Source organism: Drosophila ficusphila, unplaced genomic scaffold (assembly GCF_018152265.1).
Source record: "Drosophila ficusphila isolate 14025-0441.05 unplaced genomic scaffold, ASM1815226v1 contig_414, whole genome shotgun sequence".
NCBI classification, from domain to species: domain Eukaryota; kingdom Metazoa; phylum Arthropoda; class Insecta; order Diptera; family Drosophilidae; genus Drosophila; species Drosophila ficusphila.
The window spans coordinates 10,466,206-10,482,100 of record NW_025064328.1 but is presented as its reverse complement, the minus strand read 5'-3'; the positions used below and the strand labels follow the sequence as shown (position 1 = coordinate 10,482,100).

General features: G+C 39.9%; 4 protein-coding genes across 6 annotated transcripts; 3 read left to right on the top strand and 1 right to left on the bottom strand.

The window, feature by feature from the left end:
• The first annotated feature begins 58 nt into the window (after positions 1-58).
• Positions 59-4,025, top strand: LOC108096879 (arylsulfatase I). 3 transcript variants are annotated; one of them, XM_017198815.1, is made up of 7 exons: positions 59-210; positions 1,606-1,720; positions 1,779-1,938; positions 2,001-2,088; positions 2,150-2,541; positions 2,965-3,709; positions 3,769-4,025. In XM_017198815.1, the coding sequence occupies exons 2-7, from the start codon at positions 1,613-1,615 to the stop codon at positions 3,974-3,976; spliced, it is 1,701 nt and encodes a 566-aa protein (XP_017054304.1). In that variant the 5' UTR covers positions 59-210; positions 1,606-1,612; the 3' UTR covers positions 3,977-4,025. The 3 variants fall into 3 exon arrangements, with proteins under 3 accessions (XP_017054304.1, XP_017054305.1, XP_017054306.1); XM_017198816.1 differs by having other exon boundaries at positions 59-414; XM_017198817.1 differs by having other exon boundaries at positions 59-453.
• An 895-nt stretch (positions 4,026-4,920) lies between these two features.
• LOC108096593 (A-agglutinin anchorage subunit-like) lies at positions 4,921-5,621 on the top strand. The gene has a single exon (XM_017198292.1). It carries the CDS (start codon positions 4,949-4,951, stop codon positions 5,540-5,542), a length of 594 nt encoding a protein of 197 aa, XP_017053781.1. The 5' UTR covers positions 4,921-4,948; the 3' UTR covers positions 5,543-5,621.
• Positions 5,622-5,878: 257 nt separating this feature from the next.
• Positions 5,879-7,854, bottom strand: LOC108096591 (GRB10-interacting GYF protein 2). Its single transcript, XM_017198290.1, has 4 exons — positions 7,528-7,854; positions 7,172-7,474; positions 6,538-6,760; positions 5,879-6,476 (listed from the first exon to the last, which is right to left on the bottom strand). The coding sequence occupies exons 1-4, from the start codon at positions 7,821-7,823 to the stop codon at positions 6,318-6,320; spliced, it is 981 nt and encodes a 326-aa protein (XP_017053779.1). The 5' UTR covers positions 7,824-7,854; the 3' UTR covers positions 5,879-6,317.
• A 550-nt stretch (positions 7,855-8,404) lies between these two features.
• Positions 8,405-9,133, top strand: LOC108096582 (putative protein TPRXL). The gene has a single exon (XM_017198281.1). The coding sequence runs from the start codon at positions 8,436-8,438 to the stop codon at positions 9,015-9,017; it is 582 nt and encodes a 193-aa protein (XP_017053770.1). The 5' UTR covers positions 8,405-8,435; the 3' UTR covers positions 9,018-9,133.
• Positions 9,134-15,895: the final 6,762 nt, after the last annotated feature.

Here is a 15,895-nt window from a genome sequence, read left to right as displayed (position 1 = left end):
TCCATTTTCGGTGGCGTGGGTCGGAGGTCAACGAAAGCAAGAGTTTTCGCTTTGTATGCACTTACAACCGATACGGCTCTCTGCGCCTCTTGTTGTCTGTTTGTATAGATTTCGATCTTTAACAGCGTTTTGCTTTCACTGTTAAAGGTCTGCGGCTCTGTCGCGGTTTCGGATTTTTTTTCAGTCTGACTCGGCGCGTGAATTAAAACGGTTGGTGGTTTGAAATATCGGAGAGACGGGAATACATAAAGTCTCAAAATCCTATCTCTAGTCATCCCTAAATTTAGCACAGCTTATATATACAATATTTTAGTTTATCAAAAGTAGAAAACCTAATTCGCAAAATAAATTCGTGTATAAATGTCACGGGAGCAAATCTTAACAAGATTACGAATTAAATAAATATTGCCTGCGGTTTGTTTACCTACCTTATGTATTCCCAATTTGAGAGAAGTAAACAAAACAAAAAATTAAAAGCTGAGGGCGCGAACTTTACTAACCGAAACACAATAATGATTTACACAATAGTGATTTCGCATAACCGATTTTCTTTTGAAATTCATTAGGGGTTAGTGACCTGGACAAACAATAGATTCTTTGTTAGAACAACAAAAATATTCTACAAAAAAAAAATTAAAAGTCATAGTGGACTTATCACTTTAGTTCATACATACATATGTATATCAACACAAATAAAATTTAAATTGTTCTATTTGGAAATACACCTCCTAAATAAATCAGTCATTGTGAAAAATTAAGAAACCAATCACTGTCAAAAGAAATTGAAATATAAATAAAACTAAATTAAAAAAAAATATATTGAAAAACTGCTACTAAAATCAATTAAATCACTGAAGAACTTATCAAATGCAATAAATAAACAACTCTTAATTATGAATATGATTATGAATAACCATAATCAAAATTATTTTAATCTACTTGTTGATGAGTAAACGATTAAGTTTCAGTTTCTCAAGAATACATAAGTATTACTTTCTTGTTATAATAGAGCATTGGCAGGTCGATCTTTTCGATAAGGTTCCCTGAATCTAATTTGGTTTTTTAATTTGAGCTTTCTGATTACTGAGTGGCACTTGTTGACCCATTAACGGTACACCCGGCGACAAACGCAATTTACATGCTAATTAGATGGAACATGAAATGGCTTTGAGCAATGACCGAACGAGCTTATTAGTATCCCACCACATAAATTCTTTAGGGTATCCCAGTGAGCAATAGATTTAATTTCGTAAGCACGCTCATTGTTGCAAATCAATTATGCAAATAAGTTATGCTCGGCTACAGGTGAAGTGTGGCCCATCGAAATTGAGGTTGCATCGAGTGCAATTGGTGATTCAGTTCCATTTACACAAACAAATGAATTTCAACCCAGACGACGATCAATGCCACGATGCAAAAATGTGGGTGATCAATCAATTGAAGCCAGCTTGCTCTCGTAATTGCAATCTCTGCAATACGTAATATAGTTGGCTAATTTTGTTTGTTGTGTGGTACGATGTTTATATCTCAGATATTTCTGAATTCGTTTTAATGAAATCTTTTCCTTAATTAAACTATTTTTATACCACTTTTAAAATTTTACAGATAAAAAATGCTGCTCTCCCTGCTTTTGCTTATTGTGCTGCCAAATCTTATCACAAGTGAGGATGAAAACCTTCCAGCAAAGCCCAACATAATATTTATTTTAGCCGATGATCTGGTAGGATTTTGATTTTATAACATTATTTTATATATTAAAGTTGTCTTATATTTAACAGGGCTTCAATGATGTGGGATTTCATGGCTCGGCAGAGATTCCCACGCCCAATATCGACGCCTTGGCCTATTCGGGGATCATACTGAACCGGTACTATGTTGCACCCATTTGTACTCCTTCGAGGTCTGCGCTTATGACCGGAAAATACCCGATACATACGGGTATGTATTTCCTCTTTTTACCTAATATAATATTTATATAATTTGAACGTTTTTTTACAAAGGAATGCAGCACACAGTTCTTTATGCTGCTGAACCACGGGGTTTGCCTCTGGAAGAGAAGATACTTCCTCAGTATTTTAATGATTTGGGGTAAGTTAAAGTTATAGTTCGGTTTAAAGCCACATTTAAGTAACACAATTTCCACATGCAGCTACACCTCCCACATAGCTGGCAAATGGCATCTGGGCCATTGGAAACTGAAATACACGCCTCTTTATCGGGGATTTAGTAGCCATGTGGGATTCTGGTCGGGTCATCAGGACTACAACGATCACACAGCCGTGGAGAACAATCTGTGGGGTCTGGACATGCGGAATGGCACGGAAGTGGCTTACGATCTCCATGGACAGTACACCACGGACGTGATAACGGATCAGTCGGTCAAGGTGATTGCCAACCATAACTCCACCAATGGTCCCTTATTTCTTTACGTGGCCCATGCAGCCTGCCACTCGAGTAATCCGTACAATCCGCTGCCAGTGCCAGATAGCGATGTGATGAGGATGGGACACATTGCCCACTATAAACGTCGAAAGTTCGCAGGTAAGATGGTTTACTTTACTAATAAACAAATTTAAGGCGAGAATGATCTCTGAATGGTAAGGAGTGAAAATTAGGATGTTTATAACGGTTCTGTCTTCTCAATTTGCATTCTGTTGTTCATTTACCGTTGCTTAGAGCACCATTGTTTACCGTTACTTTTGGAGTAAAAGGGTATCCTATATTTATTGAAAAGTATGAAATAGTTCGAAGGAAGCACTTGCTGTCCCAAAAAGTGTGTATATTATTGATCAGGATCTTTAGTCGATTCGATTTATAGCTTTCTGACTGCCCGTTTGTCCGTTCGTATGAACGTCGAGATCTCAGGAAGTACCATATAAGAACTATAATCTTGGTATTAAAAAGTACAGTAAATGTGTTTATCTTAACTTTCTTTATTATTAATCCTAAAATGTTCTTTCCCAGCTATGGTATCTAAAATGGACGACTCTGTGGGAAGAATCGTAGACCAGCTGCGCCAATCCAATATGCTGGAAAACTCAGTCATAGTGTTCTCATCGGACAACGGAGGTCCGGCCCAGGGATTCAACCTGAACTTCGCCTCCAACTACCCGCTGAAGGGTGTGAAGAACACCTTGTGGGAGGGAGGGGTGAGAGCAGCGGGTCTCATATGGTCGCCCCTCTTAAAGAAGAGCCAGAGGGTTTCTAACCAGACCATGCACATCGTCGACTGGCTGCCCACTCTCCTCGAAGCAGCCGGTGGCCAGGCGGCGTTGGCCAATCTAAGCCAAGGAATCGATGGGCAGAGCATCTGGCGGTCTCTTGTCCAGGACAGACCTTCACCACGGTTGAATGTGCTCCATAATATAGATGACATTTGGGGCAGTGCCGCTATAAGTGTGGGGGATTGGAAGCTGGTCAAGGGCACCAATTACCGGGGCAGCTGGGATGGATGGTATGGACCAGCTGGGGAACGGAATCCCTATCGCTACGACTGGCAATCGGTGGTGAAAAGCCAAGCGGGCAGAGCTCTGGAGGATCTCAAGATGCTTCCCAGTCGCGCGGAACAGCAGAGATTGCGAGCAGCGGCCACGGTCACTTGTCAGGGAAGATTCGCTCAAGGAACCAGCTGCAAGGCAACCGCCTTCTCGGCTCCCTGTCTGTTCCACATTCGCGACGATCCCTGCGAGCAGTTCAACCTTGCAAAGCAGTGAGTTCCATAATTTTGCCACAGTTAAGTGCCTTGTAATCCAGCCGAAAATGTTATAGGTATCCTGATGTTGTGATTGCTTTGTTGGCGGAGCTGGAGCGCTTTAATTCCACTGCAGTGCCTCCCTCGAATAAGCCTGCCGATCCTCGAGCCGATCCCAAATACTGGAACTATACTTGGACGAACTTTGGGGACTATCAGAATGAAGATAACGAATATGCTATTGGGGATCTAAGATCGACTTTGGCAACAGCAAAGACTGTGTAAAGAAAGGCAGTTATGTATTAGATTAAATACATTCCTGGTTTCTAGAGCATGCAAGGATATTTTATTTGGGGTTGTATTTACAAAGGGTACAGTCAATAGTCTCCTGGCATGGATAATTTCTGAGGAGATTTTTAAACAGTGCAGTTAATCTGGACCGTTCTCATAAAGATCTTACGCAAGTTGATCACTCCGAAAACAAGTTTAAAAATCAACATGCCAAAACATTCGAGTGAACTTAATGATTACTTACTTAATTACTTATGGAGTAAAGAAGTTAGCTGACATTCTGAAATTGAAATTTTGAACTAGAAAAAAGTTACAAAGTTGACAAAAGCTATAACATGGCTTGTGAACTAAAAACATAATATTATATTTTGTGCATATCCTTTTGTTGGCCGTCCGATCCTGTTCCAAATTATCTGTATATAGATAGATTTAAAACTGGGAGACTATTTGCTGTACACTTAATACATACATTGCATAAACTCCTTCTTAAGCTTTATTCAGAGCTTTTATTTTAATCTTTTTTTCCGTACTTTTCGGAACAATGCTATTTGCGGTTGTTTAAATATGCTTAACCGTATATAGAGGAACAATAACTTCATCATTTGATATCCAAAGAACTTTGTTTACTAACAAAACAGCGAAGCAAGTAAAACCTCAAATGCTATATTGTTTATTTTAAAAAACAATGTTTAATTTAAGAAGTACAAAGGAACTTTCCATTGTCATCTCCAATTATAGATCCCACACAAAAGTCAGGCTCCATCTTGTATCCCAGAGTATAGAATACAGTGCCCTAGTGTTTGGTTATTCTAATACAAATACGAGATCCTCGACACATGGCAATCTAGAGCAAACACAGATTTAGAAAGAAGACTAAATCATCGCCGGGCTCACCTATAAAAACGCGAACCGAATCTAGATCATCATCAGTTCTTCACTGTAGAGAGAAGCAGACAGAGCCTAAGGATGCGATCCCAGTTTGTCATCGTCTTTGGTCTTGTGGCCATTTTGGCGGCTGCTTATGCCGCTTCCACTCCAGCGTCCTCGACTCCAACGTCTTCGACTCCAACGTCTTCGACTCCAACGTCTTCGACTCCAACGTCTTCGACTCCAACGTCCTCGACTCCAACGTCCTCGACTCCAACGTCTTCGACTCCTTCGTCCTCGACTCCAACGTCTTCGACTCCTTCGTCCTCGACTCCATCTACGAGCACCCCTTCCACTTCCACTTCTCCTTCAAGCTCCAGCACAAGTCCCTCCTCTTCCACTTCCACTTCCCCTTCTTCTACGTCTACATCGACGAGCCCAACCTCTTCCACCGACACCGACACATCCTCGACATCAGACACCAGCGAAGCCGAGGAGATAAAGGAGCTCAAACACAGAGTTAAGCGGCTGGAGAACGACGATAGGAAGTTGAAAAGGCAAGTAAATCGAGTTGCAAGGCAAGAGCGAAGGCAAGAGCGAAGGGGAAACCGAGGTGGACAAAGAGTGCGGCGATCAAATGTCCGAGGAACGAGGCGTCGTCGTGCAGGAAGGGGCCGCCGTCTCCGCGGTTAGGGACTAAAACCCAAATACCCCAGAGGTCAAACCAATCTAACGAAAACCCAGGTCAAACCATTCAAATTAAACCCCAGAGATAAAACCATTCAAATAAAATTTTAATTATGAAAATGTAAAAAGTGATTTTCCATTTTGAGGGGTGGATAAAAAGAAATATTCTAAAAATTTAAGAATAAGAAACAACTCACTTCAATAACACTGAATAAGTTCCTAATAAACAAGAGAGATCGCTGGATTCGAGAACTCCTACTATCAGCTCAGCAATTAGCAATTGTTATAATCTAAAAAATGTCGTAGTGATAGAACGAGTAAAGCTGTTCTTTAAAAATAATTATAAAAAGCCCTTCGCAAAGAGCCTGAAAGTATACATTGATTCATGAGGCCGGTAGAAGAAAATATCTGATCACGAATGAAAAGAATACATTTGGTCACTGTATTCTTTATTGATTAAAATAAGTCTAGCAGTTTATAGCAGTAGTTGAATACGTTTTCAACAAATCAATTCACTTAAAGGTCATTTACACAATCTCTGACACCAAAAGTTCAGTCTGGAGTGGGCACTTGGATACATGATGGTATCATATTGTAAGCTCTGCTTGTTCTTTAACCGAATTATTAAGAGTTCTCCCACCAAAATAAAATATTTGATAAAAAAGAACAAATGTAAATTTAAAAGTTTGTATAAAATATGCAAATAGTATCGTGAAAAAGACTGGTTCAATTACAAAAGCTGTTCATATTAGTCACAAAGTCCGGGCATCGATTACGTGTCTTAGCGCACATCTTTGCCGTATGGTTGTTTCTGCTTTTGTCTGAGCACACACCCAGTTCCCAGATACTTCTGCTCCAGCCGAAGGTCCTGTTCCCTTCGAGCAGCCCGCTCCTCGGCCGCATGTGCCATGTACCGCTGATGCCAGTCGCGATTGTGGATCTGAAACAAGGCCAAAGGAGCTAGGATTAGACTGGAGATGATTAAGTTGACGTCACCTCACCCGGGCGCACCGCTTCTGCATGAGCTCCTCGTGAATCTGTCGATCTTCGAGTACGTTGTATCCCAGATCTTCTCGAATATTGGCCTGCGATTGTTTGGCTTCGATCTCGAGGTTCCTTTTGATCTGATCCTGTAGGTCAGTGAGTTGCTGGCGACGTTTGTCCTTCGCCTTCTTGAGGTCTTGTTGTTTCTTTAGAATATCCAATTCGGCAGCGAGTTCTAGACTGAAAAGAAGAGTTTCGTAACTTGACAAGTAGGTACGATAACTAAGACCCTACATAATAATTGAACTAACTAGTGATCTTAAACACTAAATAAACATATATCATTAGCTTAAACTTATCAGATTTTTTACAAATAACTGAGCACTTAAACTAATTTACTTTCATATCAAAATTGAGATCTAACTGCAAAGTCTTAGGTGCCGAAACCGGGTCAACAAATTTTAAAAGGTGATGAATGATAAAAATAGTATTAATAAACTGTTGTTGGCAACCAAGTTTTAGTTTGTTTTCTTTGCGTCTGACGCTTGGTTCAATGTACTTTGCTAGGAGATTTAAGGGTAACGGACTGATTAAAATCTATTCATTGTTAGTTACTATTAATGGATATAGAAACAAATTCAAGGTGTTTACGCCTGGGAGCATTCCCGTTGATCAGCCATCACTTCCTTGGCGAACTGGGCTTTCATCTCCCGATCTCTGTCCAAGTTCTGAGCCTGGCACCTGCCCTCCACCAGGTTTCGCAGCTTCTGTTCATATTGCTCCTGCTGCGCCTTGCTTTCGTCCAATCGCTGCCACACCCGCTGCCAAAGGATCTCCACACAAGCCTGTCGGCGCTTTAAAGCCTTTTTCTCCTCGATTTGATGGAGCTGGGCGTTTTTGGATTCGAGAAGGATCTCCTTCGATTGCATGTGACGGTGTGCCTCGCTGTTTTCACTGAAAAAGGAGTTCTTGAATATACCTTTCATAAATAGTTTGGTATATTCCACATCTCTCTTTGCTGGGTTTTAACTTTGACCAGCTCCCTCTCGGCCTCCTCCCGCTTCAATCGCTCCATTTCGATCCACTCCCGTCGCCTTCGATCCATTTCATCCGCTTGCTTCTGGAGCAATTCGGCGATCATCTCGTCCTGCTGCAGGGCTTCTCTTTGGAGCAGCATACTAAGACTCCAACGGCGCCTGTCCACATCCTCCTGCCACTCCCGCATCTTTCGCGCCACCTGAAATCCTATTTGCGACTTGAGGTTGCGGCGGTCGGTCCGATTTAAAAATTCTAAAACTTCCATTATTGGGTTGTCTGTTTCTTAGAACTGAATATAATATAACTTTTTCTTTGGTTAAATGGTTTCTATGGTTAGTTTGAATGGAACTCCGCAGTTTGTTACTGAGGTTAGCTGCACAAATTCAATAATTGCTATGGTAACTACATAGTTCATTTTACTTGAACCCATGCAAAACTTTTTGTACAAAGATAAATAATACATACATTTTATTAGTTAAAATTTAGTTTTTAGAAATACAAGATATCTTGTTATTATTAAGAGCACCTCAAATGAATAATTCTAAAAGCTTCAGATATATTTTACCCTACTTTAAAGTTTTGTCGTTCCACCATTTTATTTATCTTTTCATCTCTGGAGCCAAGTGTTTTGGTAACTGTGTTTGCCTACAAGCTAACAATAAACGAGAGAAAACAGAAATCAAAATAATAAAGACTTTTTTAGAGATCTTTACACTTGTTTAAGGAACGGCCTTCTGTGCCACGCGTGGTATTTGTGTACCAGAAGCAAGCGGAGATTCGGCAGCTGGACCACATTTGCGAAATTGGTATAAAAAGTGGAGTTGAATCCAGAGGCTGTACAGTTCATCTGAGCAGTAAGAAATAGACAGAGCTAAAGATGCGATCCCAATTCGTCCTGGTCTTCGGTCTTGTAGCCATCTTGGCTGCTGCCCTCGCCGCTACAACTCCATCTTCGAGCTCCACGTCGTCCACCTCGTCTACACCTTCAACTTCTTCCACGTCTTCGAGCTCTACTCCTTCGACGTCCTCCACTTCATCCACACCTTCAACCTCGTCGACTTCGTCTTCCACTCCTTCCAGTACGACCTCCACGAGTCCTTCCTCGTCTTCCTCATCTACGCCCAGCTCATCATCATCCACTCCCTCTACCTCAACCACGTCCACTTCCTCCACCCCTTCCACTTCCAGTGACACGGACAGTGACACGGATAGTGACACGGATAGTGACACGGACAGTGACACATCCCCCACTTCCTCCACTACCTCCACTTCCTCCACTTCCCCCAGTTCCTCTACTTCCACCGACGCCAAAGAGGCTAAGAAGCTGAGGAAGAGGGTTAACCAGCTGAAGAGGAAGGAGAAGCGAATGGAAAGGCGAGAGAGGAAGCAGAGACGCAGGGAGAGGCGCCAAGCAAACCGCCAGTCGAGTCGTCGTGGAAGAAGGAACCGTCGCGGTTAGAGACTGGAAAACTGTCCTTGGAAAATAATTAAACCAACTTTGATAAAATGCTACAAAAATGTCTACTTAAGATCAGCTTGTCTTAAAAATAAAATACTAAAATTTAAAAGCGTAAATTCAATAATCTTTTAATTGCATTACCCTTTCAGAAGGCAAAATAATAAAAGTTAGTATATAGGTATGTATATTCTTGATCATCTTTATAATCTTATTGAATCCAAAAATATTCGCTGCCCCTCTGACGTTTTCATTGCAAACTAGTCTCTTAGGTTTAAGGGTATGATAAAAAAAAAAAATATTACTTAAAGCCGTGCAATTATTGCAAATAGTTGCCATTTGAAAGCTCTAATAAATAATACAAAGAAATTATACAACCGATGTGTTTTAACACCATATGATATTCGGGATCTAATACTATCTTACAACCATTTGGAGGGCTTTTTCATATAGATATAAAGAAAAACAATTTTATTGGAAAATGTATTTAAGCATTCAAGCAAAATTGTTGCGGTAAGAAGAATTTAAAAAAAAACGAAATCGGAGATGAATAATTCAGATTAATTCGATCTATTCCAGTGGCGGATCCAGAGACGATTCTTGGGGGGGGATTGAACTTATTCTTCGATTTGGGGTTCAAACTTATTATTGCGAGAGAAATACAGTACAAATTATAAAACAAAAATTATCCATCCCAATTTTTTAGTATACAAAGTGGTTATATTTGAAAAGTCAACCATAGCAAACAAGTAAAATTTTCAGGTTCTCTGGTTCCAAGGGGGGGGGAAATTTCCCTAATTTCCCGCATATATATAATATAGTGTAAAGTTCTGCTTATATTTTATACACTTTTATGGATATGTATATTTTACACTACTATTTCTGGATAACTGCATTTTAATCCAAAAAATACAAGCAAAGACATTTAAATAAGTTCAAGGTTTCATCTTAGAGAGTTTGATTTATATTTTTTCCTATTTGTTATTTTTCGTTTAGTCTAGAAGCAGTTAATATTTTTCTATATTCATTACCTTATTTTGTATCTGTTTCAGTACCTGTGTTTACCGACTTGCTAACAATAAACGAGTGAAAACAAAAATCAAAAACCTACAATTGTTAACTAAGACAAAATAAAGACTTTCTTCGGAGATCTTTACACTTGTCTTAGGCCTTCTATTCCACGCGCGGTATTTGTGTACCAAAAGCAAGCAGAGATTCGGCAGCTGGACCACATCTGCGAAACTGCTATAAAAACTGGAGTCGAACCCAGAGGCTGTACAGTTCATCTGTGCAGTGAGAGATAGACAGAGCTAAAGATGCGATCCCAACTCGTCCTGGTCTTCGGTCTCGTAGCCATCTTGGCTGCTGCCCTCGCCGCTACAACTCCATCTACGAGCTCCACGTCGTCCACCTCGTCTACACCTTCAACTTCTTCCACGTCTTCGAGCTCTACTCCTTCGACGTCCTCCACTTCATCCACACCTTCAACCTCGTCGACTTCTTCAACACCTTCAACATCGTCGACTTCTTCAACACCTTCAACTTCCAGCACCTCTTCCACTAACTCGACCTCCACGAGTCCTTCCAGCACTACTTCTACCCCGTCTTCCTCTTCTTCTACAACTACGCCTACCTCTTCATCATCCACGCCCTCTACCTCAACCACCTCTACTTCCTCTACACCTTCGACTTCCAGTGACACATCCTCGACTTCCTCGACTTCCAGCGAGGTGAAGAGGCTGAGAAAGGAGGTTAAGCAGCTGAAGAAGAAGGAGAAGCGAATGGAAAGGCGAGAGAGGAAGCTAAGACGCAGGGAGAGGCGCCAAGCCAATCGCCAGTCGAGCCGTCGTGGAAGGAGGAATCGTCGCGGTTAGAGAATGGAAAATTGTTCCTGGAAAACAACGGATTTAAAATTTGATTTAAATAAATTACTATTATGAAATGCAACCAAAAAAGTCTACTTAAATGAAGTTATAATATTTTAGAGCCTTATTGGTTAAATACAGGGGCGCACAGAAGTAGTCTGGGGCCCGGGGCAAAAAACTGCGGGGGCCTTCAATTTTGGGAGATTGTCAATCCTTATATCATATCGCGGCCCCATAAACGCTGGCCCGGGGCAAATTTCCCCCTTTGTCCCCCTTTAAAAAGTATCGCGAATTTTGTGTTTTTTCAAAAATTATTTATTTATTCATGAATGTCTATTTGTCCCCTTCAAAGCAATCCCCATGAGATATTATGCACTTGTGCCAACGGTTTTTCCAATCTTCGAAGCACTTCAAAAAATCATTTTTTTTTATCGTCGTCCTTTCATGGGCCTCTTCAGTTTAGGAAACAAGAAAAAGTCACAGGGGGCCAGATCTTGGGAAAGACGCAAGGAGAGACGCCAAGCCAACCGCCAGTCGAACCGTCGTAGAAGGAGGAATCGTCGCGGTTAGAGACTGGAAAAAAAACCAACTTTTAATGTATACCTAAGATCAGATCGCCTTAAAAATAAAACAACACAATTTAAAAGCGTAATTTTGATATTGTTTATAATATTGTACCCTTGCAGAGTTTTCAACTCGTTGAAAAATATACTTTTCATTCCACAAGGTATAATCTTAATAAGCTTCACCATCAGATTGGATCCAGACATGTTCATCTGCCCGTCTGTCGTTTTTTGCGCAATCTAGTCTCTATATTATATATATCATAGGAAAGATCGAAAAATATAAATTAAAGTTATTAAAAGAAAATAATAAAGTTGTTTTTACAATTCAGGAATAATGTTTTGCATATATATATTTGTTAATGTTTTTTATTATTTATAGTTATTGCTTAACTTTCATGCATGCACAATTTTATTTGATTTTAGATATTCCAATTAATTTTTATTAAGACCGGTTGACTATATCATAACAATAAGAATATTTAACAAGATTAAAAGAACTTATAGGGACGTCTAAAACTTAGAAACTATAAGAGCAAGAAAAGTGGTAAAAACACGCAGATTTGTACTGCTAATATGCGTTAAATTACAACTAATGTTAAATATAAGAACTTAAAAAACAAAATTAAATTTGTGATAAAGAATTTAGATTGATTCAATCTAGGCAATGGCAATTCGTTTTCAAGTCGAGATCATTAAGTCTGCACTCAAAACGTATGTATGTATATATGAAATATTGAAATTATAGCAACATATTTTGTCATATCTAATAAAGGGTAGCAGGTTTTTCAAAACTAGTTTTAAACTTATAATTGCTACTGAAGCAAACCAACCTCAGCCTCACTTATCCACATCCTTAAAAAGATAAATAACAGGCACAAATATTTTTAATTCTTTTTATGTTTTACTATTTATCAAGTATTGGATAAATGCTTTGCTACCTACAGATATGCACTAAGTCAAAGAAAATATATATTTGTTTGCTTGCCCTAGAAGAATTATTAATTTTTTTGATGTACATATGTAGTATATATTTCTATTTATATTTTATGCATTTTTTTGTGTATGTATATTTAACACTTCAATTTCATGTTAATTTCATTTTAATACAAAAAATATAGCCAAGCAACAAGTTCAACGTTTAATCTTGAAAGTTTTAATTTATTTACGTTATATTTGTTTTTTTGTTTAATCTGGAAACAGTTGATTTCTTTTCTGCATTCATTTCTTTATTGTTTTATATGTTTCAGACCTGTGTTTGCCTACTTGCGAACAATAAATGAGAGAAAAGAAAAATCAAATACCGACAATTGTTAACTTAGACAGAATAAAGACTTTCTTCGGGGATCTTTACACTTGTCTAAGGCCTTCTATTCCACGCGCGGTATTTGTGTACCAAAAGCAAGCAGAGATTCGGCAGCTGGGCCACATCTGCGAAATTGCTATAAAAAGTGGAGTTGAACCCAGAGGCTGTACAGTTCATCTGTGCAGTGAGAGATAGACAGAGCTAAAGATGCGATCCCAACTCGTCCTGGTCTTCGGTCTTGTGGCCATCTTGGCTGCTGCCCTCGCCGCTACAACTCCATCTACGAGCTCCACGTCGTCCACCTCGTCTACACCTTCAACTTCTTCCACGTCTTCGAGCTCTACTCCTTCGACGTCCTCCACTTCATCCACACCTTCAACCTCGTCGACTTCTTCCGACTCTTCAACTTCGTCGACTTCTTCAACACCTTCAACTTCCAGCACCTCTTCCACTAACTCGACCTCCACGAGTCCTTCCAGCACTACTTCTACCCCGTCCTCTTCTTCTACAACTACGCCCACCTCTTCATCATCCACACCGTCTACCTCAACCACCTCTACTTCCTCTACACCTTCGACTTCCAGTGACACATCCTCGACTTCCTCGACTTCCAGCGAGGTGAAGAGGCTGAGAAAGGAGGTTAAGCAGCTGAAGAAGAAGGAGAAGCGAATGGAAAGGCGAGAGAGGAAGCTAAGACGCAGGGAGAGGCGCCAAGCCAACCGCCAGTCGAGCCGTCGTGGAAGGAGGAATCGTCGCGGGTAGAGAATGGAAAATTGTTCCTGGAAAACAACGGATTTAAAATTTAATTTAAATAAATTACTTTTATGAAATGCAACCAAAAAAAGTCTACTTAAATGAAGTTATATTATTTTAGATCCTTATTTGTTAAATAATTCTTCTTCCCTTGCAAGAAGCATACCAATTTCAGCCAGATTTTCCAACGCCAGTCTCCTTTTTCTAAGCAAACAAGATTTTTGCAAGTGGTAAAAATGTTAGATCTGGTGCGTTCGTATAGCTGATATCGGAAACATAGAAAATCCTAAATAAAATGTAGTGAAGTAAAATAAAATAGAATTTTATTTTTTTGGGTTATAGTTTTTTTAATGGGTTTTGAATATAATAAGAATGGAAAACCATATATTATTACCATATTATTTGATATTAAATTTAGTACCTGCGTAAACATAGCAAACAAGAAATTTAAACATTAATGAAAAACCGACAAAACTTCCGTTTTTAATACATCATATGTAATTTAGGATGTACTTTATAGCAAAAATTTGCAAAATGTTGTTTAATAAGTTTAAAATAATCTTTTTTGTATCAGACTTGCTTATAAATAATAAATGGGTCCGTCTGTCAGTCCTTTCGCATGGAAATTACATTATGGTCGGTGACCCAGCAGGTAGAGCGCTGGTTTCCGAACCCAGAAGACCTGGGTTCGATTTCCAGGCTCCCCGAGAAAAATAAACGGTCTCTTTTTCCAAACTCCGTCATTTTCCGCTCACTTAACAATAACAACACAAACTCGGCTCCCCGGACCGCACACCCCCTCGCCCACGTTACTGTGGACAATAAAAACTTTCTCCACTCCTAGATGGCGCTAGGTGGCAACCCCACCAGTTCGATCGAAAATACCAAAAAGATTATTGGATCCACTACAAGTTGTGAGGCCCTATGTTGGAGTGATAAAGGATTTTTTTTATATATTAGCTAGATAAGCAGGATAGACTATGTATGTTAATTATTTCACCCCTTTTGATTGCTTTTAGAGCAATCCAATTTTCTCATTCGCCAGCCGAGCTTCACTATAAAATAAAAGCATCTAATTTAGCGACACCCATAATACATACCAAAAATACTAAAAAGTTAAACATTTGATCTAGAAACTTTTGATTTCTTTTTTCTTTTTTATCATTGTATCGTTTTATTTATTTTGTGATCTCTGTTGCTACCAAGCCGTATGTTTCAGTACCCGTGTTTGCCTACTAGCTATTAATAAATTAGAGCAAACAAATTCATGAGTCGTCTATTGTTAACTTAGAGAACAAAAAACTTTCCACAGACATCTATCGAGTTGTTCAAAGAAACCCTCCTGGGCCACGCGCGCTGATATTTAACGATTAAAAAGAGATCACCGATTTTGAAATTAGAACGAAAAATTTGCACTGATGCTATAAATACTCGAATCGAAGCCAAAACCTATGCAGTTTATCTGAACAGTGACTAAAAGTAAGAGCTAAGGATGCGATCCCAGTTAGTCCTTGTCTTTGGTTTGGTGGCCCTTGTGGCAGCTGTCCATGCCGCCTCCACTCCATCTTTAACGACCCCCACGACGTCCAGCACACCGACTTCGACCAGTTCGGCCACCCCTTCGACGTCCTCCACTCCTTCAACCTCGACTTCCACAAGTCCTTCCACCACCACCTCCATTTCCCCTTCTAGTTCTACCTCCACCTCTCCCTCCTCCACAACCTCCTCCTCCAAAACTCCCTCCAGCACTGCTTCGACTTCGCCAACATCCTCCACTTCCTCATCATCTCCTAGCAAAACATCCTCCACCGACGAGGGCTCCACAACCGCGACGTCCTCGAGCGCCATCGATTCCGCCGAGGAAGCCGAGCTCAAGCATAAGCTGGAAGAGCTAAGGAACAAGAACAGGCGATTGGAGGAGCGGGAGAGGAGCCAGGAAAGGGAGCAAAGAAGGGAACAGGAAAGAAACCGGGAAAGGCGCCAGGAAAGACCCCGGGAAAGACAAGAGGGAAGGCACCGCGAAGCGAGGGAGGGACGTCAAGGTAGGAGGCGTGGACATCGTGGTTAGATTTTGAAAATGGAATTGGAAAACAAACACAAATCGATAATTATCGATGCTGGTATCGAAAACCCCCCAATGAAAAAGTTAATTAATTAAGCTAGTTATATTTTGTATTTCTCTAAATTGTTTAAAATTTTAAAAACTTTTTAACTAATAGATTTGTATAAAGATTTGAGATTTGTATACTAAAATTAAAAACCACAAAAGAAAAGCAAAACCCAAACCAATATATAGGTTTCAATGGGCGTGGTCAATATTTAAAACCAATGTCTGAGTATTCAGCACTAGAATCTGAGTTTTTATACCCTTGCTGAGCAAAAGGGTATTATTAT

Bases quoted from the DNA above. Each gene is read 5' to 3' on its own strand.
- LOC108096879 (XM_017198815.1), top strand. From the start codon at position 1,613: ATGCTGCTCTCCCTGCTTTTGCTTATTGTGCTGCCAAATCTTATCACA. The intron at 2,542-2,964 runs GTAAGATGGTTT...GTTCTTTCCCAG, and splicing joins TAAACGTCGAAAGTTCGCAG to CTATGGTATCTAAAATGGAC. The intron at 3,710-3,768 runs GTGAGTTCCATA...AAAATGTTATAG, and splicing joins CAGTTCAACCTTGCAAAGCA to GTATCCTGATGTTGTGATTG.
- LOC108096593 (XM_017198292.1), top strand. From the start codon at position 4,949: ATGCGATCCCAGTTTGTCATCGTCTTTGGTCTTGTGGCCATTTTGGCG.
- LOC108096591 (XM_017198290.1), bottom strand. From the start codon at position 7,823: ATGGAAGTTTTAGAATTTTTAAATCGGACCGACCGCCGCAACCTCAAG. The intron at 7,475-7,527 runs GTGGAATATACC...CTCCTTTTTCAG, and splicing joins AAAACCCAGCAAAGAGAGAT to TGAAAACAGCGAGGCACACC. The intron at 6,761-7,171 runs GTAAACACCTTG...TCTTCTTTTCAG, and splicing joins CAACGGGAATGCTCCCAGGC to TCTAGAACTCGCTGCCGAAT.
- LOC108096582 (XM_017198281.1), top strand. From the start codon at position 8,436: ATGCGATCCCAATTCGTCCTGGTCTTCGGTCTTGTAGCCATCTTGGCT.